This window comes from Tupaia chinensis, unplaced genomic scaffold (assembly GCF_000334495.1).
Source record: "Tupaia chinensis unplaced genomic scaffold, TupChi_1.0 Scaffold000568_1, whole genome shotgun sequence".
Classification (NCBI taxonomy): Eukaryota; Metazoa; Chordata; class Mammalia; order Scandentia; family Tupaiidae; genus Tupaia; species Tupaia belangeri.
Window position 1 is genome coordinate 1,425,279 of NW_006160082.1, and position 26,439 is coordinate 1,451,717.

The 26,439-nt window shown below is 42.8% G+C and overlaps 1 protein-coding gene and 1 pseudogene across 1 annotated transcript in view; both read right to left on the minus strand.

The window, feature by feature from the left end:
* TDP1 (tyrosyl-DNA phosphodiesterase 1) overlaps positions 1–26,439 on the minus strand; it is a gene marked incomplete in the record, with an annotated part of 91,122 nt that overhangs the window by 31,825 nt on the left and 32,858 nt on the right. The window contains 4 exon segments of the mRNA XM_014591402.2: positions 20,198–20,305; positions 22,781–22,847; positions 25,114–25,162; positions 25,742–25,927. Coding sequence (XP_014446888.1) covers positions 20,198–20,305; positions 22,781–22,847; positions 25,114–25,162; positions 25,742–25,927 — 410 coding nt within the window.
* LOC102474440 (39S ribosomal protein L48, mitochondrial-like) lies at positions 14,275–15,686 on the minus strand (annotated as a pseudogene).

Genomic DNA, 26,439 nt, shown 5'->3' on the forward strand with positions numbered 1-26,439 from the left:
AAAAAAAAAAAAAAAAAAAAAAAAAACCTTCTGGGGCTAGCTGGTGGCTTGGTAGTTAAGGTGCTGGACTCCCACATGGGCAACGACAGAGTCCCAGACTGGTGGCTTATTTTCTCACTTTCCATCTCTTTCTCTGATGAGCACATGTGCCTTAGAACAAATTTAAAAATAATAATAAATAAAAATAAATGAATAATAAAAAATGAAAAATCAACCTTCTGCTTTGTGAACAAAACTACTAAGAGAAATGAAAAAAATTAACCTAATTGAAAAATTGGCAAAGGAGGGACCGGCAGATAGCGTAATGGTTATGTTGTTGGACTCACATGTAGTCAACTGCAGCTCAAGTCCCAGACATGGCGGCTTAAAGTTCATGCCGGGCATATGTGCATGCATGGTCAAAGTCCTGACAGGAGAATGGAGGAGAAGGGATTGTGGCATGGTCACCCACCCTGGGGAGTGTTTTCTTGCCTTCTGTCTGTCTCTCTGGTGAGCACACACGCCCTATAGCAAAAACTCACGAAAAAAAGAAAAATAGGCAAAGGATTTACACAGGCCCCTAACAGAACATACACAAATGGTAAAATAAGCACAAGAAAAGACCCTCAACATCTTATGCCACTTGGGAACTGCAAATGAAAACAATAAGATACTGATCAGGAAGTTGGGGTGCATGGGCCCAATATCCAACACAGGAACAATAGTGAACCTGATTCTTTGTTTCATGTCCAGAAAGAATGAGATAAGGACAGAGAGGGGATAGTAAAGTGGAGTTTATTGAAGGAAAGAACCGCTCCCAGGCAGGAAGTGGTCCTGGAAAATGGGTTACTGAACAGGAACTGAGTGAGGTGTTATTATCTCGATTAGGATGGACTTTGGGCTTGTTCTCAGGAGGGCCTTGTGCATGACTACCCCCATGGAGGATGCTGCATGCTAGATGGGTCTGGTTATTCTTCTCCTAATTTTGAAGTGGATACAAAGGTCATGAGACTCTTCCTTTAAAAGCTTTGGGCCATGAAAAACCATGATCTTCTTGGAATGTGGTGGGACCTGGAAAAAGCCTTAGTTGCTACATTTGCTTTAGGTCAGGCTGCCTAGGTTAATTATTGAGTTACTGCGCCAAGCCATTTCTTGTGAGCAAGCAGTTCAGTGAGAACTGAGCTGTGATGTCTCCATCTTAAATCTTAGCCTTTTTGTGATTCCACTTTGGGCCTATACCATAACTATATTTTTAGGGTCCCTGTCTCCTAGCTCAATACTATCCTATTAGCTCAATACAATACCTATTAGCAAGGTCAAAATCCAAAACATTGACAACATCAAATGCTAGCAAGCATGCGAAGCAACAGGAACTCTCATTCATTTCCAGCAGGTACATTGATGCAAAGTGGTAGTCGCTCTGGAGGACAGTTCGGCGGTTTCTTAAAACTAAACATACTAATACCATATAATCCAGTGGCTGTGCTTCTTGGTACTGACCTAAATAAATTAAAAACCTGAGTAGGTGCCAGCAGGTGGTGTGGTAGTTAAGATGCTGGACTCTCACAGGCTAAACATGGTTCGAGTCCCAGATCCGATGGCTTGAAATTCACGCTGGGCATGTGTGTGTGCCCAAGGGAACAGAAGAAAAAGGACTGTGGTGTGGCCATCCACCCTGGAGAGTGATTTCTCACTTTCCCTCTCACTGTCTTTCTCTGTCTCTCTAGTGAACACATAGGTCCTATGGCAAAAACCTTAAAAAAAAAAAAACAAAAACTAACAAACAAAAAAACCAAAAACCAAAAACACAAAACCCTGTGTGTATGAGAATACCCGAACACAAATGTTCCTAGCAGCTTTACTCATGATTGCCAATATGTGGAAGTAACCAAGCTGTCCTTTCACAGGTGGATAGACAAACTGTGGTACAACCAGACAATTGGACATTAACCAGTGTAAAGCAGAAATAAGCTAGTAGGGGTTGAAAAAGACATGAATGGACCATACAGGAATATTGCTAGGTGAATGGAAGCAATCTGAAAAGGTTACATTATGACTCCGACTATATGGCATCCTGGAGAAATCCAAACTAGGAGACAGCAAAAAAGATCAGTGGTTTCCAAGGGACCAAGCGGGACAGAGGGAAGAGTACATGGAATTTTTAGGGCAGTGAAACTATTCTACATGGTTCCGTAATGGCGGATACACGTCATTATACACTCATTAAAATCCATAGAAATGTATGACACAATACGTGAATCCTAATGTGAACTATGAATTCTAGTTAATAATAACAATAACGATGTATCAATTGTCATCATCATTATTAACTAAATTAGATGTGAAGGCTCGTCACCATAGAGTGATATAACAAATATATCACACTAATGAAAGATGTTCAGAATAGTGGGAAATTGAGTAGTGACAGGGTACTGGGGAACTCTCTGTACTTCCTGTTCAAAATTTTTTTAAAGAATTATTTCATTTGATTTTATCCATCATCATTATTAATTTTTTAACTGAATAAAGAAAGACAAAGAGAAAGAGGGAAAGTGAGAAAGCAAGCCACCAGGTCTGGGATTCATACTGTGGTCAGAGATGTGGGAGTCCAATGCCTTAACCACCATGCCACCTGCTGGCCCCTCTGCTCAATTTTTCTATAAACCTAAAGTGACTCAAGAAAAAAAAAATATATGTATTTAAAAAGTTAGTAAGGTATTTACATACAGAAAAAAGATAAGGGACTAAATTATTTATAATTTTAATGTAATCCCAATAAAAATGCCACCATTTTATTTTCTTTCCAAGAGATGATTATTGAGTTTACATGGAAGAATAAATAGCTGGGAAAAATCTACCAAAAAGAAAACAGGTAGGGAACCAGCAGTTAGCGTAATGGCTATGTCGCTGGACTCCCACGTAGTCGACCGCGGTTCGTGTCCCGGACCCGGTGGCTTAAATCTCACGCCGGGCGCGTGTGCGTGCGTGCCCAAGATCCCGAGAGGAGAATGGAGGAGAAGGGATTGCGGCGTGACCATCCCCCCTGGGGGGTGATTTCTCGCTTTCTGTCTCTATGTCTCTCTCTGTCTGTCTGGCGAGCGCATGCACCCTATAGCAAAAACCTCTCCAAAAAAAAAAAGAAAACAGGTAGAACCTGGCTCCACCACACAGAAACATTGCAAAGCTTCTAACCCTAACCCTAGGACAATGTGAAATAAAGGATGAATACAGACCAAAGAAGAGAAGAGAAAAATCAAGAAGCAGACAGGAATGCATGAGGAAACCCATGATAAAAGTAGAATCTCAAATTGGTAAGGAAAAGATGGACTTTTAATAATTGGCATTGATGGGACCAGCAGATGGTATAATAGCTACATTGCTGGACTCCCACATGGTTGACTAAGGTTCAAGTCCCGCACCCAGCAGCTTCAAACTCATGCTGGGCCTGTGTGTGTGCATGCCGAAATTCTGAGAGGAGACTGGAGGAGACGGGACTGCAGCATGGCCATCTCCCCTGGGGGTTGATTTCCTGCTGTCTCTTTGGCAAGCATACACACCCTATAGCAAAAATCTCTCTTTTAAAAAAAAGAAAGGCATTGAAGCAAGATGATACAATGGAAAAGGCATAATTTGATCCATTGTACATATGTAAACCAGGAAAAATTGTAAATGGAGCAAAGATCTACATGGGGAAAAAAAAAAAAGCCACACTAGGACTAGAAGAAAATGTGAATAATTAGAAAAAAAAATCCAGTCAGAAACCAAAATGAAAACAAAAATGACAAAAATGAGAAAGGAGATCAAGCAACTTACATCATAAAGTGACGAATAAATAAAATACACATAGCAATTGGACCAGACAGCAGTGCGGTGGTTGGGGCAGCTGGATCCCACATGGCCAACTGCATTTCAAGTCCTGGACCCAATGGTTTGAGAAACACGCCATGCAGGTGTGTGCCACCCAAAATCCTGAGGGAAGAATGGAAGAGGAGAATGGATTATGGCATGGCTATCTACCCTGGGGGGTGCCTTCTCACTTTTTCTCTCCTACGAGTACACATGCCCTGCGTCAAATTAAAAAAAAAAATACAGAGGGCTATTAAAATCTAAAGAGCTTCTCAAACTGAAATTAAAATGACCATCAGTCAAATGAAAAACTGGGCAGTGTATACTGCTATAGTCTGAATGTATTCCCCCAAATTTTGTGTTGAGATTTGGCTGATGGGATTAAGAGGGTGAGAGCTTAATCTTACTATGGTCTTGAAGGTGTGGCCTTTGGGAGGAGATTAGGATTAAAGTCATCAGGATAAACTTCCCGAAGGTTTATAAAGAGAAGAAATAAGACAAGCCAAAAGGATAGACACATGTGTTCCTGCCCTGCCCCATCTTGCCGGTGTAACTCACCGGCAAGGAGAGTCTCAAGAGATGTGGCCTCTGGGTCTCCAAGCCATGAGCTGAACGAACCTTTATTCTCTGAAATTACTTAATCTCAGGTAACTGTTATAAGCCACAGAGAACAGTTATTAACATCCAAGAGTCAGAGAAAGTGCAAATGACCCTGCCACAGAGAAAAATCGAGGACCTGGAGTCTGTTTAAGGAAGCTGGTGCTGAGTTGCTGCTCCCTAGCCCCCTGCTCAGTAGCTCCTGGCAACAGAAGCCTTTCTGGCCCAACATCTCTGTTCTGGGTCTACTGGACTCCCTGCTCCGTACAGGACAGGGAAGCTGTCCTGACATGACTGGCCATGATGGCTGGCCTAGGATCGCTTCTAGGGGCTCAGTTCCACTAGTTCCAGGCTTGAACACAGCCCTAAATATTGGGCTGTCAGGAAAGTCAATGACACATCCTAGCACAAAGAAACGGAAAAATCTGTCATGGCTATTCAGACACCCTAACGGAAGTTTGGGCTGGAGTATTCACTGGTTTTCTTTCCCTGTGGGCCTGATCTTGCTCATTTTCTACTCTTTCAAGAATTCCTCAAAATTTCGTTCAGCAATGGCTGCTTCCTTATTTCCCAGTACTCTGAGTGCAGGTAAGATAGGTGAGAATCCCCTATGTACCATCCCCATCTGCTTCTAGTCATTATTTCATAGCTGTTATAAATCCAAGTGCTTTTGCCAAAGCATATTGGGACTGGGTCACACTTTTCTTAAATATAATTACTGGAGTCCCCTCCTAACTAACACATAAAACCCACCCTAGGAACTTAACAGAAGTTCAACGACACCAGCTGACCTAAAAAGGACAGAGGTGGAGGCCACACGTAATCGGGAGTGGTATGTAGTCAGTCCTTGTGGTTTTAAATATCAGCCTTTTATACTATTTATTGATCTTCAGAAACATAGTCAGATATAGCACTAGAAAAGAACAATCTGATCATTATTCTTACCTAAAACAGTAATAGCTACACTTACTAATTTCTGTCTCCATTAAACATGGTTTCTAAAGGCATTTAGTTAGTAGGTATTAGAACTGCAATCTGAGAAGCAAAAGATTTAGAGCTACTGTGTCTGTTCCAGCACATTCGTTCTATCTCCTCTCTGAGGTGTCCACATCCTCGCCTTCCTCTGGCTCCCTTCCTTCTTTTCGAGTCTCTCTAGTTTGACTTCCACTCAAACAGCCTTCTTAATTACCAAATCTAGGGGTTTTAAAATAACCCTTATTCCAGACCAGTGGTTTTCAACTAGGGGTGATTTTCGCCCCCAGGGGACGTTTGGCAGTGACCAGAGACATTTTCGGTTATCACATCTGGAGGATAAAATGGCACCAGTCAAGGGAGAGGCCAGGAATGCTGCTAAACATCTGACAACACACAGGACAGCCCCATAACAAGGATGACCTGCCTGAGGGTCAACAGGACAATGACAGAGAAACCCTGGACCAGACTTCTCAGCTGCACCTGCAGTTTCCTCCGCTCTGGCATCTCCTCTTTGGCTGTCTGACTCTTCAGGTTCTCTACTAAGCCCTGATTCAGCTTCCCTCTCAGTCGCTGCCCTCCCCACATGGCACCTTTAAAATGTACACTCTTCCCTTCATTCATTCCACTGTTCACTTCCTTGGGACTTTTCCACCTACCAACTGCAACCACTGCCTCGATAGGGATGATTTCCAGACATCTCCAATTTTGACCTCTCATCAAATTTCTAAACTAGCACCTCCAATCATCCCTATTTGGATTTCATACTTCACCCCAAACCCAATATGCTAGAAACTGAACCCAGCATCCCTGCCCCTCTGAAAACGGACTCTCTCCTGAATTCCCTTCTGCCCAGTCTCAGCTAGTCAGGCTCAGAAACCTCAGGCATTCTGGACTTGCCTGCTCCATAGGCAACTGTGGAATCACCAGACTGACCATTCCATCCCTGCAAATCCTCTCTTGTTTTCCAATAGAAACCCACTATTTCAGACACTTTTTTTTTTTTTTTGGAGAGATTTTCACTGTAGGGCGCGTGCGCTCGCCAGACAGACAGAGAGAGACATAGAGACAGAAAGCGAGAAATCACCCCCCAGGGGGGATGGTCATGCCGCAATCCCTTCTCCTCCATTCTCCTCTCGGGATCTTGGGCACGCACGCACACGTGCCCAGCGTGAGTTTTAAGCCACCGGGTCCAGGACACGAACCACATTCGACTACGTGGGAGTCCAGCGACATAGCCATTACGCTAACTGCTGGTTCCCTATTTCAGACACTTTTCACCCTGCCTCTAATTTCTCATTTGAACATCTTGCTCCAGTGGTTCTCAGAAGGCATCAGTGACTACGCTAACATACGTGTCATAGCCTGGCACTTGGGTTCCTCTATGCTCTTACCTGACCCATGCTTCTCCATTTAACCTCCCATTACACCCTCCCCTGACTCCCATGCTCCTAACTGAACCGACTTACTGACTACCTCCTGACACCTCCTGTTCACCTCGGCTCCCACATTTCTGCAGACAGCATTTCCTTGTCCAGGATGCCTTCCACCCTACCCACGGCTGTGGAAGGCTGAGCCCTTTCTTCCCCCATAAACCCTGTCTCTTTCCAGATCCAGCCCACGGATCTCTCCTAACCCTGAATCCTGTAGATGTCAGATAGGCAAGAAGCATCTAATTAACTTGGGGAAAAGGCTTAGAAGATAACATGTATTAAGAACATTTTGTTTATTATTTGAGAGAACTACAAAAAACTTTAAATCACAATTTAGAGGTGAGGCCAGGTGGTGGCACAGATAACACAACTAGACTCACCTGGGAAGGGTACTGGTTCACTTCCCAGGACAGCCCTGAGAACACTGGGTGTATATACGTGCCTGTGATCGGGGCCAGCTGACACAGGGAGTAGGTCACAGTGTGAAGACCCTGATGAAGGGGCCTCTTTTGCTCTTACAGAAGAAACAAATGAATAAACTCAAAAAAAGTAGAGACAAAGTCTAATTACTGACAATTAAGCATAAAATGAAGGTATAGTAGGGTAATGGTAAGAGAAGAAATCTGAACTCACCCATGTTTTGATCATAATTAGTTCTAACCTTGCTTATCAGCAGGTTCTCTTACCTATAAAATATGGTCATATGTTTGCTTTATAAGGTTGATGTAACGATATAGTGTATAAAGTTCCTGGCACACCAATAGTGCTTAATAAAAAATCGAATCTCAGATGTAGAAGACAGAATCGCTGGACTAGTAAAAATCCACCATGAAAATAGCCCCTCAAAATGAGAATAATATACAAGAAATACTAGACACCATTAATGTCCAAACACCCAGATAATCGGTATCTCAGAAGGTGAAGAGACTAATAAGGGCATTGATAAACTATTCCATGAAATCCTGGAAGAAAACTTTCCAAACCTAGAAAGGCATTCAAGATCGAGACCCAAGAAATACAAAGGACCCCAAACAGGATTAACCCAAAAAGATCTTCTACAAGACACATCATAGCCAGATTGGCCAAATCCACAGACAAAGACAAGATACTAAGATTGGCAAGAGAGAAACGTCATATTACTTACAAAGGATATCCCATCAGGCTAACAGCTGACCTCTCATTAGAAACAATGCAAGCAAGGGAAGACTGGGAAAATATACTCAAAGTGTTGAGTGAAAAACAATTTCAACCAAGAATACCATATCTGGCAAATTTTGCCATATCTGGCAAAATTATCCTTCATATGGGAAGAGATGACAAGAACATTCTCAGATAAACAAAACCTGAAAGAATTTACCGACACCAGATCAGCTGTCTAAGAAGTTCTAAAGGGATTGCTATCTCAGGAAAACTATATACAGATGCACAGAAATAAGAGTTCTAAAACAACTAAGAAAATGGCCAGCTTAATGGTACAGACAAGTCCAGAGTTGAACATTATCTTCCAGAATTAAAATGGAAAGACTGGACTGCAGCAGAAGATAAAGTATTGAACTGGTGAAATAGAATTTTATGACTTTTGATTAAAATATTACTGATCTTCTTCTTCGCTTTGTTTTCCAGAGTTAAGGATTTTTGTCTTCTCTTGAGTTACGAACAGTTCCACATACCTACTATTCAAACCGAATCCTAACCTTTTTCCTGGCTTTAAGTCTTAACCAAAGTTCTCTTAATATCTTTTTATTTTGATTTATTAAAGCTAAAACTGCCTTTCTTGAAATTTAAAAAATATGTTAAAAAACCTATATAAAAATAAAAATAAATGTTAACTATCACCATCATCAATACTTTGCTGATTTATGGGAGGTTGACTCTGGTCTTTCTCCCTGGTGTGACTAATAAATACAACTTTCTGGAAGATAGGTCCATCAAAAGCTCCTAGATCTTTTTTTGTTTTTTTTTTTGAGAGATTTTTGCTATAGGGTATGTATACTCATTGGAGAGACAGAGACAAAGAGACAGAAAGCAAGAAATCACCCCCCAGAGGGGATGACCACACCACAATCCCTTCTTCTCCATTCTCCTCTCGGGATTTTGGCCATGTACACTCATGTGCCTGCCATGAGTTTCAAGTCGCTAGGTCTGGGACTCAGACCACAGTCAGTCACATGGGAATCCAGCACCTTAAGCACTATACCATCTTCTGGCCCCTGAGACCTCCCTTATCTTAGATGGGCCTAAAAATCATTAACTGCTTATGTCATAATCACCAATTTCATAATCCTAGCACATAAAAATATAGTGAAATCCTGTTATTAAATCCTATTGATTTCCTTTATGAAATAGATACAGGCCCTCCACTGTTAAAATAGAGGCATGATAAAGTGTCAAAAACATAATATGGTTAAAATTAAGCCCATTCTTGGGCTGGACAGTGGCGCAGCAGTAACGTCATGCTCGGAGAGGCTGACCCTCACGGGCAGGTTCTGGGTTTGCGTCTAGAGCCCTCCCTGAGTATGTCAGGGAAGCAGGTGTCCACAATGCAGAGCTGGCTGGAGGCTGGGGATGGAGCCTGTTGGGGGTGCCTGTCTCTCTATTTCTATCTGTTTTGTTGATGGAAGAAAGTAATAAACTTTAAAAAAAAATTAAGCTGATTCTGCAGATATTAAACCCATGAGAAAAAATACCAAAGGGTACATGACACGTCAGCTGTCTGTGGGCAGGTAACATCCCGTACAGGGACAGTGTGTGAACAAAGAAATGCCACACGGAAAGGACAAATGAAAATGACGTGGATGCACGATTCCCAACAGATAAGCAAGAGCAAAGCACAGCAGGAAATTAGATACCTGGATGTGGGCTTTTGCAAGTAGAAGTCCTGACAAATCACCAACCAGATTCTGAAAAATTTATTTACATCCTTGTTTTGTTCCCAGTCACAGGCACATCATGTACCGCAGGGAGAAGGCAAGACTGCACGGGTTGCTGCTTTAAGAAAGCAGGGGGAGGGAACCAGCCATTAGCGTAATGGCTATGTCGCTGGACTCCCACGTAGTTGACCACGGTTCGCATCCCAGACCCGGTGGCTTAGAACTCATGCCGGGCGCACGTATGCGTGCATGCCCAAGATCCCAAGAGGAGAATGGAGGAGAAGAGATTGCGGCGTGACCATCCCCCCTGGGGGGGTGATTTCTCGCTTTCTATCTCTCTGTCTCTCTCTGTCTGGTGAGTGCACGCGCCCTATAGCGAAAAAAAAAATAAATAAAACCTCTCCCCCCAAAAAAAAACACAAAAAGAAAGCAGGGGGATCCAATGAGTATTGGAGCTGCATGAACTCCTCTCCTGGGCCTCATCAGCAGGGTCAGTCCAAAGTGGCAGAATGACAGTGTCAGATCAACTGGAACACAAGTTCCCTGAAGGCAGGGACCATGCTTGTCCTGTTCATAACCGTAATTCCTCGGTGAGAAATCCACCTACGAACAAAGCCTAGGCAAGAAATATTCAGACTATTGGAGTTTGACTCCTAGCTCTCTCACTTACCAACTGAATGGTAACTGACTCGGGGGCATGTTACTTAAGTTCTCTAGGCTTCAGTTTCCACATCTCTAAAATCGGGATATTAATTACACCTAGATTCTAATGGGGAGGATTAAATGAGTCAGTATAAAAAAGCATTTAGTCAAGGGACCAGCAGGTAGTGTGGTAGTTAAGGTGTTGGATACTCCCACATGGCCAACCAAGGTTCAATTCCTGGACCTGGTGGTTTGCTTTCTCATTTTCCCTCTTTCTTTCTGTGTGTGTGTGTGTGTGTGTGTGTGTGTGTGTGTGTGTCTTGCTCTGATCAAATTAAAAATAAATAAATACAATTAAATAAATAATTATTTTTTTAAAAAGGCATTTAGTCAGCACACAGTAAGCACCATATGATTACTTGCCACTATTTGGGGGATTTTCTCTGGAGGTCAGTCCCCAGTGGGGGACTCCCAAATAGCACCTCATCTCAAGCCACAGGTCTCTCTCGTGCCTAGCAATGCTAGTACAAAAAGAGGCTAGGCCCTAGGCCAGGGGTCTCCAGCTTTTCCTTATCAGGAATGATGCTCCATGAGACTAGCTCACAGCAGAGTGGAAAGGTGCACTCTGCCTTTGGTCCACCTGCACTAGAATGCCGGAAAGCAAGGGCAGTGACATGACCTTGAATCATCTCTATGCCTAAAGGAAATCGTCTGCAGACTTCAGCACCGATAGCCATTATCTGTAACAAAGTATATGAGGCACACCAGCTAATCCCACTATCTTGGAGCCACAGTGCCAGGCAACCAAGTCTGCTAAGTATTTTCTTGTGTGGTCCATTGATTTTCACCAAAAAACTGAGACAAAGGAGGAAACAAAAAAAAGACTATTTGTTTCCGGATCAAAGGAACAGACATAGAGAAGTACTGCATAGTGATATCAAAAAAGCAGAGGAGGAGAGAACGAATGTCTTTTTTGTTTCCTCAAAAAGCCACCCTGATCCTGTAGTTAAGCACTTGTCTCATTTTCTACCAAAGTGGCAGCACCAACATTGCTGCTCATCCCCGACTAGCCCGCATTGCCTGTCAGTTGCTAGGCAACCACAACAGCGATCCAGCACATCTTAAGTATCTACCTTGCTTTCTGCCCACCCACAATGCACAGCTTTTGTAACTGTTCTCGCTGGGTTTGTCAATTACACCTAGGCGCTGTCTTCTTAGTCAAGGCTTCTTCAAGCTCATTTTCTTGTCTCCTTGGTTCTATGGTAAAATTTAAGTATGATATTTACCATTATGTTTCAATAATTTCCCTTTCAGTTTACCCATCAAGCATGGAGTGATTTTAAGGTAGGATCAAAGAAGATAGGAAGAAAATTCTACTGAAACCATAAATAGCTTTCTGTAAAGGCAACAAGACCAAAGGAAATTGTCAACCAATATTACATTTTAATAAGTTCAAGCTAAATGCTCGTTTTAAGTTTCTTTAAACATATAGTCCTCGCTGAATGAATCTGTCTTGATTAAATAGAATAATTCTGACCAGTTTTTACATTAATCACATGTTGAGCTCAGAAAGGGCTATAGCTATGGACAAATCTTTACCTTATTATATGCCAATGTATTATACATGCAAAACAGATAAGGCTTTATAAGCTGCTTTTCTAAATCTCAAGAGGCTTAATGAATATGAACCATTAAAAAATCAAGCAGTTAATATGAAATATTTTCTACAAAGGCAAAACCCACATATATTTTCTATCATCACCCTCAGAGCATTCTGTAAATGAGATAAAAATCCATATTGTAAATGAGTTTTCCAAAATTAAAGTGGCGATGCTTATAAGTGGCAATCCCAACTCAGGACTCGAATCTCTGCCTTCTCGCTGGGGTGATTTCCTTCATACTATTCTAGCTCACAGGGTACTATCATTATCTGAAGACCCTGGATTTGAAGATGTTAATGAGATGCAAGTTGTTAAACCCAAGAATCCAGAAGTAATGGCTTCAGGTTGAGAGCAGGGTATATGGGGAATAGAAATGGAAAATAAACTTTATGTATGTATTAATTCTATGTGTATACATTGCCTATCTAAAAATGAAAGAGAGACTGAGACAGAAAGCGAGAAATCACTGCGTCTCCCCCCCCAGCGGTATGGCCATGTCACAATCCCTTCTCCTCTATTCTCATCTTGGGATCTTGGGCATGTATGCACATGTGCCCGGCGTGAGTTTTAAGCCACCGGGTACGGGACTCAAACTGCGGTCAGCTATGTGGGAGTCCAGTGATGTAACTGTGGAAGGCCGCATATTAGATCTTGCACATGAACAACTGTTCATTTTGTTCCCTTACCCTAACATGGCTGTCTGCTTCTGTAATCCTGCTTGCTCTTCCCATGAGAAAACAGCTCGTGCTAGCCATATAGAAAATCATATCCGGGACAACATCCTGTACCTGCTACTGTCTTTGCTAACTAACCCGAATCCCTTTAGTTTAGCAATGTAACTGCTCACATGGAAACCCCACTCCCCTCAGAAATAATTAACCTGCTTGATTCGGCTTCTGTAACTGCTTGCATAGAAACTTCTGGTAACTGACCCCCTATAAAAAGACTACTCAAACTTCAGTTGGGGCTACAGTTCTGACTCTTAGTGACCGCTGTCCCCCCCATCCCCCACCCGAGCCTCAGACTGTAGTCGCTGGCCAGTTAATAAAGACTCCCTTTAAACTTAATCTGGCTTTGGTGGTCGTTCATTCAGTGGCACTCTACAACACAACCATTCTGCCACCTGCTGGTCCCTCATTCATTTATTTTAAAATTTGACGAGAGAGAGAGAGAGAGAGAGAGAGAGAGAGAAGGGGTGGGGGGAATTGAGAAAGCAAGCCAACAGGTCCAGGACTCGAGCCATGATCTGCAATGTGGGAGTATCCAGCACCTTAACCACCACACCACCTGCTGGTCCCCACCTGCTGGCCCTATTTTTTTTTTTTTTTTTGCTATTGGGCACGTGTGCTTGGCAGAAAAACAGACAGAGACAGAGAGATAGAAAGCAAGAAATTACCCTCTGGGGGAATGGCAATGCCACAATCCCTTCTACCTTATTCTCCTCTCACAATCTTGTGCATGCACGCACATGCACCTGGCATGAGTTTTAAGCCACTAGGTCCAGAACTACGTGAGAGTCCAGCGATGGAACCTTTACTCCATCTGCTGGTCCCAAAAGGTCTGATTTTCTAATCTAAGAAAATAGTTCTCACCTTAGAAGTGCACTTGGCTTATTTCCTGCAGTTGTACGTGGTATCTTATGACCTGTTACTTCTCCACCCACCATGAACAGAAGCCTTTGCCCTCTTGCATTGGAGGCTTTGTTTTATGCAACTGACATTTACAGAAGTGAAAGCTCTGGCTATTAAAAGTCAGGGATTGGAAACTTATAGAAATGCTAGCCTTAATATAGTTTTCTTCTTCCATTTTATTTATTCTTTTAAATACAAATAAGTCACCCGTTTCCATTTCTTCTCTTTTATGTGTTGTGACTGAGGTTCTCACAGAAAACATCATTTAGAGATCCTGGGTCATGTGTTAGTATGTAGTTGTCATGGTTACCACATCCCTGAGAATTATTAGGTCGTCGGGAAAGTCATGACGTGTGCTTCTGTTTTTCTATGGAAAAATGTGTTGTGACTCTCCCGACAACCCACTATAAAGACTGAATTAAAACTCTTTTTAATGATGTTTTCATTTTACTGTCTGTCTGCATTAGACATTTTTATTTGCAGGGAAAATGAGTTTGTAATTCTCATACTTCATTTACTACGAGAATACTCATTTTGCCTTTTGATAATGATTTGTTTAATGTTGGTGTTTTCTACCAGATTGACGAGGCTGGTGCCTAATTTGGTACCTGGTCTGCTGTGGCTCAGAAAACTTTGAATGAATGAGTGGTATCCCTCTTGATAAAACTACAATTCACTTTCAGATTACTTCTCAGATTTTAAATTTTTGTTTGTTTCTTTTCTTTCTTTTTTTTCAGCAGCAGCAGATTTCATTAAATGGAAGACAACAAGGGTTAGCTCAAAGGTAAGTGGGTGACAACTAGCAAGCACACTCATGCCAGAGAAGGGGAGGCGCTGTTGGCTATGTGAACCGGTACTTGTGAGTCTAAGGGTAAGAGTCTTCTGCTTAACTCTGACCACCCAGGAATCTCTTCTCACTGGCATTTAGTATCTCAGTGTGGGCATGAAAGAGTCTGCAATAGCTACTTCACCTTGGCCAACAGTTCTTCCAGTTCTAGCTAAGCTTTGAACCTTCCCTTGAAGTCTTCTTCAGTTTGCTCTCTTACTAACAATGTGACTCCTTCAGGAAGATTGCTTTGGATTATTTCCAAGAAAATCTTTGCAAATGTAGCACTCAAACCGCTGATCTGCACCACTGGCTCATGGCTGGTAAGGACGGAGTCCAGGAACATTTTACTGCCTTGGTTCTGCAGTCGCATCACCTCCATGGTTTTGGTGGGCATCGTATAACTCTCAACTTAAATGGAGAATTGGTTGCACAGGTTGTGAACATACTGGGCATAGCTCTCTGCCAGGGCCATGTCATATGCAGTCAGGTGAACGCTCAGAACTCCGTATTCAGATTAGTGAGTCTCACCTCCACTTTTCCCCCTTTTCTTCTAGGGCTCCTCTGCTTTAATCGGGTGCTTGGATCTTCCAATGCCATGGGTAGGTTTCATCTAGTAGTGCCGACTGGCACTCAAAAGAATGCCACCCGCAGACTAGATGGAATTCTCTTCTGAAGGTGTGAACCTTTTATTTATTTATTTATTTTGGAGAGTTTTTTGCCATAGGGCACGTGCACTCGCCAGACAGACAGAGAGAGACAGACAGACAGACAGAAAGTGAGAAATCACCCCCCAGGGGGGATGGCTACGCCGCAATCCCTTCTCCTCCATTCTCTCGGGATCTTGGGCATGCATGCACACGCGCCCGATGTGAGTTTAAGTCACCGGGTCCGGGACGCGAACCGTGGTTGACTACGTGGGAGTCCAGTGACATAGCCATTATGCTAACTGCTGGTCCCAAGGTGTGAACCTTAAGAAGGAAAAGCTCTGCTTGAAAATGGTGCTGTTTCTCAGGCGCCACACCTTTCCCAGAGTTCCGCTCATCTTTTGCTGCTGCGGCCACTGACTGCAAACTGAGGATCGGCCCTGGCAGCGGCGATCCCTGAGTGTCTGAAAACACTGCAGGAACGGCCTTGATCAGGTCCAGTCTGTCTCCTTCTCTTCTGAACTTTCCATAACAGTTACACTTCTTCAAGGCCCATCTCAAAAGCTTCCAACTGAAATGTAACTTTTTTGTTCAACAGACATAACTCATCATTTTTTTCCATTGTGCTTTCATAGCCCTTTTTGCTTAGTCATTTTTACATGGGTCTTTTAGTTTTTATACATTTCGAGCGCTTTGAAAGTTGGTGCTTGGTTTTATTCCTCTTTTGTGTCATGCACTTCCCACTGTAGATGACACATGATTTAGTGACCCATAAATAGTTGAATCGGAACGCCTTTAGAAACTTTCCTTTTGGGACCAGCAGATAGTGTGATAGTTACGCCTCTGGACTCCTACATGGCCAACCACAGTTCGAGTCCCAGACCTGGTGGCTTAAAACTCAGGTCAAGTGCATGTGTGTACCTGCCCAAGATCCAGAGAGGAGAATGGAAGAGGAGGGATTGCGGCATGGTCATCCTCCCTAGGGAGTGATTTCTTGCCTTCTGTCTATTGGTAGCATACCCTACCAATACGTTGGTATTTGGTATACCAAATATATTTTTGGTCAAAGTATTGGGTCACCAGGAAAGTCATGATGAATTTTTTGCATAGGAAAACAGAAAGATACATGACTTTCCCAAAGACCCGGTAGCTAAGCTTCAGAAGGTAACCAACCACCTCGAAGAGCAACACTTCTATGGAAGTACAGATCCAGATCATTAAAGGAGGTCTAGGCCAGCCCCGATGGAGCAGAGCTGGCATCGTTGCTCAGGTTTGGTTCTTGGGCCATCTGAACATGCTGGGTATCATTTTGTGAACATGTAAGCATAGCAAATTGGGAAGGTGAGACAGGATCGCAACACAGCGAATTCCTGTCAAAAATATCTGCCCCTTCTCTCCCTCCCTGTTTCTCTCACAGAGGGAAAAAAGTCTCTTATTTTCATATTCAAAGTCAAAATTCATAGTGCATATCATCCATTTTGCTTATGGCTTTTCTTGGAAAATTTGCTTTAATTGTGTTGCACTTTATAAAAATGAGTTGTTCATCCCAAGCACAAACAATATTATGAACTGGCAATAATGACTCAGAGTAGAAAAGTTCGATACAAGTTAAATATATGTAGCTTTTGATATATCTTTGGCTCAAATTCAATTCTTCAAACCTTATATACTGTCGATTTGTTGATGGATCAATAGATTTGCTAAGCATTATCACTTCCTTTGGACTGGAATCCATGGCGTTCTCAAAAACAGTTCATTATAGCAGTGTTATGAGGATTATAGGAGTTAATAGGTAAGGGCGCTGGAATGGATGGGAGCCCTGAAAATTTAAAACCTAAACCAACTCCAAAACAAAGATTTCACTTAACTTGTTTCATTTGACAGCAGAACTTGATCATGGCAAAAGATGACCCAAAGATGACATACAGCTATTTACAGTTGCTTTCAAAACGTTTGTTCTGCTACGGAATGCTGGTCCAGACACCAGCAGGGATGTCAACAGACTTAAAATACACCATTATCCTTCTAAACTCCAAATGCAGAAGTACATCTGGTCCTAACGATTAAAAGTAGAAGACTGAATCTAAATGATCATCCTTACATGGGACGAAGAGGAACATCTGTTACTTGGAAACCTGAGTGGGCATGGGCAACTAGGATGGGTGGCATGGGAAGATCAACACCCATGTCGTGGGACAGCAGATAAGAGACCAACTCAGATGCCCAGGTGATAAGTTTCTGACCTTCTGCAGGGACTGGAAAAGGAAGGTTTAAGATGTTTCAAGGCTTTGCTAGGTCACACACAGCTCAGGGTATGGTGGAATGAGTATTAAAAGCCCATTTTTTTGTTTTTCTTTTAAAACTTGCAATTTGGTAACTTGGTATAAAAGACATTTATTGAACAAACAGGTGAGTTGAAAATGTGGTCTCTAACTATTCAGGTCCCTTTGCAGAGTGTTGGAGGATTCCTATTATACCTGAGGTCATGTTCTGATCAGTTAACTTTGTAGAAGGCTGAGTCGATGACGATGTAATTTGGAAATATTTGTATAATTTAGTTTTATCAAAGTTGTTCTTATTTACAATAAAATTGAGGGAGCAATTAACAACCTCACGTTTACCAATGCGACTGGGGCCGGAACAGCTTCCCCAAAGAGGAGCAAAGTGTGTCTTGCGTGTGGCCTCTGGGCACTTCCTGTCTGGCTTAGCCAATGACTTCCCTACCCAGGAAATCTTCACTCCAAGTATTTCTTCATATCCAAGAAACCTACCTCTTCAGAAGCAAAAAGTTTACTTTTTAAAAGAAGCATAGCAAAGAAAAGTACACTAATCCCCCTGACCATCCTTCACAGTCATGGAAGATAAAGCTTGAACAAGCATATCACGGCAGCCATGTGCCGAGGGCCTCTCCCATTCCGGACACTGAGCTCTGCAATCTCATTTAACTCTCACGAGAACCCAAACGGCAACCACTGCTTGTTCCCTTTTACGGAATGTGAAATGGGCTGAGATTAAATTCCCCAGCGAGTGAATGATAGAAAAGAATCCTTATTTTAGGACTCAAAAGTATGTTTTTACCTGTTGTCCTGCCTCGAAATCTGGAGGGTGCCACTCTTGCATCCAGTCTCACTGCCAATGCTCCTGTGCTGTGTGTTCTCTCAAACCCAGGTAAGATGTTTGGCTGCCAACTCCCGTAAACTACAAAGGGACTAGGTCTTGCTTCTAAATGGTCCATTTATTTAGAAGTTTATGTGTGACGCTCCCTTCTTAAAGAGCTAATTTTATTCTGTACTACCCTAATTTAGTTGCTCTTGACATCAATTATGTTATTGAACCACGAAGAGTTGCCTGAAGGTTGAGTTTAGACTAGGAGCCAGGAACTAAAGTTCTTGTCGCAGGTCTGTTTCTCAAAAGGCACTGCAATTTACCTCCCTATAAAAACAGACCCAAAAAGGCCAATAGGTAGAATTCTTACAGAGGTGATGACAACATTCTAAACTGAGATGATGGAGATGGCTGTGGAATTCTGTCAATATACCAAACCCTGAATCTGTACACTTTAAATGGACAATAGATACATGCATTTTTTAAAAAAATTCTGTGACAAGGCACATGAGCTTGAAGAGACAGAAAGAGAGAAAGCAATAGAAAAGTCATCCTCCATGGGGCACAGTCATGCCCCAATCCTGTCTACTCAATTTCTCCTTCCTATTGGGGTTTGGGCATACATGCACACAGACGTGGTTGGAATGTTTCCAAGATGCTGGGTTCAGCACTCGGCCGTACAGTTGGTCACATAGGATCCAGCTGCCTTAACCACCAGAACGTACAGCTGGTCACATAGGATCCAGCTGCCTTAAGCACCATACCACCAGCTACTCCCTATAAATTATATCTTTAGTAAAGTGTTTTAAAAAAGGACAGAGAGACCAGCAGTTAGTGTAATGGCTATGTTGCTGGACTCCCACGTAGTCGACTGCGGTTCGAGTCCCGGATTCGGTGGCTTAAACTCATGCCGGGCGCGTGTGCGTGCGTGCCCAAGATCCTGAGAGGAGAACGGAGGAGAAGGGATTGCGGCGTGGCCATCCCCCCTGGGGGGTGATTTCTCGCTTTCTGTCTCTCTGTCTCTCTCTGTCTGGCGAGCGCACGCGCCCTATAGCAAAAATCTCTCCCCCAAAAAACCAAAAAGGACAGAGAAGAGCCAGCCTATGACCTGGTGGTTAGGAGAGCCAAATCCCACATAGCTGACCATGTGGTTCGAGTCCCAGCCCTGGCAGCTTAAGAGACATGCCTTCCTGGGACCAGTAGTTGGTGTAATGGTTATGTCGCTGGACTCCCCTGTAGTCGACTGCGGTTCGAGTCCCGGATCCGGTGGCTTAAATTCACACCGGGCACGTGTGCATGCGAGCCCAAGATCCCGAGAGAAGAATGGAGAAGAAGGGATTGCAGCGTGGCCATCCCCCTGGGGGCTGATTTGTCACTTTCTGTCTCTCTGTCTCTCTCTGTCTCTCTGGTGAGTGCACGCACCCTATAGCAAAAACCTCTCCAAAAAAAAAAAGAAAAAAAAAAAAAAGAGAGAGACATGCCAGTCCACATGACCATGCATGCCCTAAATTGTAACAGGATAGAGAAATGGACAAGGGGACTGCAGCGTGACCCCCACTGGGGGGTGCTTTCTCTGTGTGTGGCAATAAAGAAAAACAAACAAACAAACAGAAAAGATTTGATTGCTCAAGCTTCAATTACCTAAGAAGAAACTAAGAAAAAAAATAATTTTAACATCTCGTTTTTCTTCTGTATTTGCCACAAATGTCAACTTGCTTGATCTCTATTACTGAAGTATTAAACAACAGAAGCAAACTTCATGTAAACATTATAAACATCTAGACTTATAAGTAAAATTAGACAATGGTCACACTCTACAAAATGATGAGTCATGGGCCTCCTTTAAATAAGACTTGTATAATAGAAACACTGAATACAGATGAGAGTTCACTCATAAATCATTTTAGAAACCCACTCAATGTTCAGAGCAGGAGTTTCAAACACAATTTTCAAAAATTCCTCATATCAGGAACATAAAAACTATTTACCTTGTGACAAGGAACCAAGCAATTTCACTGAAGTCTGGAGAGGGCCTCATGTATGTCTTGATATGTGGCATGGCATTGCTGCGGCCAGAAGTCTCGGCTGACCATTTGCTAGTCACAGGAAAGACGCAAATCATCGGTTAGAAAATAATACAAGTTAGGGGATGGCAGATGGCTGCTGGTTAAGGATGCTGGACTCCCACATGGCCCACCGTGGTTCGAGTCCTGGACCTGGTGGCTTTCTCTCTTTCTCTCCCTGCTTTGGTCAAATTAAAATAGATCAATAAAGTTAAAATAATTTTTAAAAATATATAATACAAGTTGGCCATAATCCTAATGTTAGAAAACTGAAGAGAAAACAGAGGCCAATCATCTAAAAGACAGTAGTAGGTACACAGTTCTGTGACCCATGATATTTTATTAAATTGTTCCGATAAAGGGATAAAGGGATGAATACGTATTCATTTTAGAAAGTAGGTTTACAGAAAAAGAGAATTTATCACTCCACAGAGCAGCACTATGACTTTCTGGTATATAGCCTTTCTGCCTTTTTCTTTTCTTTTTTTTTTGCCAGACTGCACATGTACTCATCAGAGACAGAAAGAAGGGAGAGAAAAAAAGCAGCACCCCAGTGGACATAGTCACACTGCAATCCCTTCTCCATTTGTCCACCCTGTCAGGATTTGGGGCACACATGTACACATGCCTTGTGTGTTTTTCCAACCCACTGGGGCTGGGATTCGAACTGTGTTGGCCATGTGGGATCCAGCTTCTTAACTACTAGACCATGAGGCTGACCCCCTTCCTGTCTTTTTTGCTACAAATATACACACATGCTACACTAGGGTACTTTTTAAAGGTCATAGAAAATGGAATCCAAGTGTGAGTTTATTTTGGTGTAAAACACTTGAAATTCGTGCACTGTTTTTTTCTTCTTCTTCTTTTTTTTTTTTTTTTTTTATGTTTTTGCCATAGGGTGAGTGCACTTGCTGGAGAGCGAGAGAGTCAGAGAGAAGGATAGTGAGAAATCACCCCCTGGGAGGGATGGCCACACTGCAATCCCTTCCCTTGTGCTCTCCTTCTAGGATTTTAGGGATGCACACACACATGCCCGGTGTGATATTCAAGCCGCCAAGTCCGGTACTCAAACTGTGGTTGGCCACGTGGGACTCCAGCGCCTTAATCATGATGCCACCTGCTGGCCCCTATGCAGTATTTCCCATCACAAATTTTTTGAAGAGTCCCCGTACATGATCCCTCGTGTACTTTTAGCCACACGTGTGCACTCGTCTCCACTGGTCTGTGAGCTTGTGAAAAGCACACAAACCTGCGCATGACCAAGTACGGGCTCAAGGAAAACTCGCTGAATTAAACGAAACACAAGGTGGGCAAAATGCACACACTCTTATGAGAAAATGAACATGCGAAACTGGGAGTGGGTGGGAAATACCTTGGTCAAATGCAGATATTCACACATATGAGTTTAGTTTCCAATTTTCTAATGCTGAAGGGTTCCCTAGGAATAAATGGCTTATACAATGACACTCCTGACTTACAAATATAAAAGGATGGTCTCTCAAGAAAAGAGATCACCTGCAAGGACAGAATCAGGATTAGGTAGGTCACGACTGTCTTGGTTCAAGTGAATTTGATCAACATAAAGAAGTGTCCTCTGTGAGGGGCAGCAGGTGGCCTTACAGAGAGGCCCCAGGACGACCCACTGAACTACAGCTGAAGCTACTGAAGGGTTGTCCCATCTCATTTCCTGCCAACAAGCCTAACAGACACCTGCTGAAGCAAGCACAGGGTGCAACCGGCCGAGAACATGCAGGGTGTGCAACTGCAGAGGCTACAGGACAAAGAACATTCTTGCCCATTCGTCAGCCATTGACCATTCTCTCTCTTTTTTTTTTTTTTTGGAGAGGTTTTCGCTATAGGATGCGTGCGCTTGCCAGACAGACAGAGAGAGACATAGAGACAGAAAGCGAGAAATCACCCCCCAGGGGGGATGGTCACGCCACAATCCCTTCTCCTCCATTCTCCTCTCGGGATCTTGGGCACGCACGCACACGCGCCCGGCGTGAGTTTTAAGCCACCGGGTCCTGGACGCGAACCGCGGTTGACTACGTGGGAGTCCAGCGACATAGCCATTATGCTAACTGCTGGTTCCCAGCCATTGACCCTTCTCTTAAGACATGCTCAGTACCACCCTGTATCCCGGAAGATTAGTGATGTGGACGCGACCCTCAGCAAGCTTGCCACCCCACACCATACAACGGTATAGTTATAATTTATATATTAGAAAAATAAATGCAAACACTGCTTACATGAATTCTAAACTACCCAATATGATCGCTTATTTATCTTTTTATGTGCATATTCATATTTAAGAAGAAAGCTTACAGAAATAAAATTTTCCTTTTGGTATTAAAAATCTATTTCAAAAAAAAAAAAAACAAACCTACATACTAACATATGTAGGTGAAAGAATATAGCTATGTTATATAAGGTTCTTTTTTTGAAAAAAGATTGACACAAATAACACTCCTAAAGAAGCAACAGCAGCATTTCAAACCAATTACTTACTGAAAATAGGAATGCAGCCAATTCTGTTTTTCAGCTGTCTGGATGCTGTAGGGAAGAGAACCCCCAGCTTGGAAAAGAAGAGAAATAAAATAAATGAAAATCATGAAATGTAATTTTAGGACACTTCGTTAAGGAGAAAATCTGTAATAAACAGCGAGAAGGTAAAAGAAAAAAATTACTGTCATTATTTCATCTTATGGATTCATTCTTTGAAAGAAAGAATTATATTAGTTACGTTCTCTCAGTGGATTTTCCTTTCTTAGGGATGAGAAAGATTTAAATAGCAAATATTTACCAAAAAGAGAAAGGGAAATTATTAATCACTTGGTGGTGATAATTTAACACATAGAACAACAGAGATTTGAAGGGTTAAAAAGCACACAGAAAGTTCTGGCCCCTCCTACTGTCTCTAAGCAGGTAAGACGTTTGACAGTCTCTGCTTCTTGCCCAAGAACACAACACCTGGGGAGGGAGTTTGGGGTGAGAATTCAGTTCTCCCATCTATTTCACTTGGACATTGCTGTTTGACAAAGAGAACAGACTGGAAAATATATTAAAATGTTCAGTAAATATTTGTTTTTAAAAAGGAATTCGTAAAGCCTTACTCTTGCAAAGAGAAAAAAGACAGTTTCAAGTGGAAATACCACTAGAAGCCAATGTTCGCTCATCTCTCAAAGTAAGAAAACTCCATTAGGGATTCATCAGTGACTTGCCAAACACATGTTGAACTTCACGAGTCTGTATCTAAAAAAGGCTTTCGACATCTCTGAAATATCAAATAAGGCATGTCTTGTCTCCTCTTACAAATAACTAAAAACACAATCAGTTTTGAAACCAGTTGTAAAATCGCTTTAGTGAAAATACCATTTTCCATTAAAATAATACTGTGAATGGGCCTGGCCTACCAGAAGTCGAGAGAGAAGACAGATGAAAAACCATGTCCCAGAATCTCACTGTTGCCATTAAAAAGTGGCAAATGGGATAATACACTCCAATCTTTTATCAAGATTTTTCTGACAGGGTCACATCTAGTTTGATAAACTGCAAAGATATCAAATTAGTCTAATTCAGTACATTCTGCTTTCAGTCATCAGCAAATAACAATCCCACATTGCCTTTTCCAGAGGCAGGTAGGATTTGGGTTTTGGGTAGAAACCTCCAGAATGAACTGTCTAGGGAACCGCTGGATCCCAAGTAACAGCTTAGTGCCCAGTACCGGTATAAGGGAAATAGAGGACAAGGCTGACAGATATCTACAAGATCATTCTAGGTATCTGCAGAGGAAGCCCTTGAAAGGACATATCAACTAAGTAATACAAAGGTAAGAGTAAGCAGGACCAGCAGTTAGCGTAATGGCTATGCCACTGAACTCCCATGTAGTCAACCGTGGTTCAAGATGTGGACCCAGTGGCTTTAACTCATGCCAAGTGCGTGTGCGTGCATGCGTGCATGCGTGCCCAAGATCCCGAGAGGAGAATGGAAGAGAAGGGATTGTGGTGTGGCCATCCCCCCCTGGGGGGTGATTTCTCGCTTTCTGTCTCTCTGTCTCTCTGGTGAGCGCATGCGCCCTGTAGCAAAAACCTCGAGTAAGCATATATTCCAGTTCTTAAGTCCATCTGTGTGAGTATATCCACAGATTTGGAAGAACTGTTAGTGCCTGGGACAGCAGCTGGGAGGATGTGGACAGAGGTGAGGGAGCGGATGCTCGCAGACATGCTTGAAGGAGGAGCTGAGTAGAGCAGGGGAGCAGACTGGAATTGCACGTGTCTAGACAGCTACCATGCTGGTTATCTTACTGGTAAAACTGAAGAGAGTAATAACTGTGCAGAGCATTACTGGAAACATTAAATAACCTCCCCAAAGTGCCCGACTGAGTGGTACCATCTCTGGAAGAAAGCAGAGCCTGGTATTACCCATTTTTAGGATCCCCATCCAGTTAAGCAAAAACTACCTTCATATTTCTTATTTTTTTAGGGTTTGGCCATAGAGCACATGTGCTCACCAGAGAGAGAGGCAGACGGAGAGAGGAAAAGCAAAAAGTCGTCCCCGAGGGAGACGGCCATGCTACAACTGCCTCTCCTCCATTCTCTGAGGATTTTGGGGACGCAAGCATATACACTCAGAGCAACCCTCAAGCCACCGGGGTCAGGGACTTGAACTGCAGTTGACAATGTGGTAGCCCAGCGTCTTAACCATCAAATCGTTTGCTGGCCCCCCTCCTAATTCCCAATACTTTCTAAACAAATTTCAAACCACACTGGTAAAAACATTTTACCAGAGTACTTATGAAATCTACATAAAACAGACAACAGAGACAGTCTCCCAGCAATTACCAGGATAGCCTTCTAAGCTGGTCCGCACATTCTCCACAGAAGGATAGATCTAAAAATGAACAAGAAAAACAATAAAACTGGGCATGGACCATGTTGGAGAAAAGTTGATTAAACTTGAAGAAAATTAAAATCTCCATTAAAAATATTTAAGCTACAGGAAGTGTGTGTGTGTGTGTGTGTGTGTGTGCATGCGCGCGCACAGACAGACGCACACACATAACGAATGAATGAGTAATATATATATAATGAAAAATGGCACTTCCAGTTGCTATTTCCTCCAAAGTGCCAAGTTAAAATTGAACTGAGTGCAGAATTAATTAATTCACAAGTCTCTAAATAATTAATAATACTTACAATTTTGTATGCCAACAGCATACGAAATACTATTTTTTCCCTGGCTTAACCTAAAAGGATGGAAGAAGCAGAGGCTGGTCTGTAGCTGAAGTAGAGCTCCTGAACAAACCAGCACGCTCTGAGCACTGGACGACACTGAGGCCACTCAATTACCTATAATGAGTTAATGCACTGCTCTCTCCATCCAAAAACCACAGAATGAAACATCTGTTATAAGCAAGGCTGGGTCTCAATTCTCCTGGACTCAACTCGCTCAGCGAGGAAGAGAACTCACCAAATGAAGAGGCACGGTGCTTTTTCCAGGAATCTTGCTATCCCTCCCCAGTGTCAGCAAGCTCTCTTTAAACTCAGAACATAACCATTTTGACTCATCAGCCCCCAAGAAGCCAATGCTTGAGAACTGACCCACCAGGGGCCAGGGCTCTGTTTTGGGTGTGGACGAGGCGTGTTCTCTCAGGAGCTGTGAAGGAAAAGAGGCACGCGCTCCAGTCACTCCAGTATCGTGAACGGAAATGCTGCAGAATCCGGAAACACGGTGCTCTGTCCCATTTTCTTGCTTTCACAAGGGAATGCTGACAATATTAATGATCAATGTCACACCCACATCTTCCCGCTCTTGGGAAATATTTTTAATATTTTTTTAAAGAGAAGGTGGACAAGAGAAGCTTTTCTTTCCAGAATTCTTCCATTTGTACTAAAAGCAAAACGGATGAAAAAAATTTAAAAAGACCCATTTTAGGGACCAGCAGTTAGCGTAATGGCTATGTTGCTGGACTCCCATGTAGTCAACTGCGGTTCGCGTCCCAGACCCGGTGGCTTAAACTCACGCCGGGTGCGTGTGTGTGCGTGCCCAAGATCCTGAGAGGAGAATGAAGGAGAAGGGATTGTGGTGTGGCCATCCCCCCCTGGGGGGTGATTTCTCGCTTTTTATCTCTCTGTCTCTCTCTGTCTGGTGAGCGCACGTGCCCTATA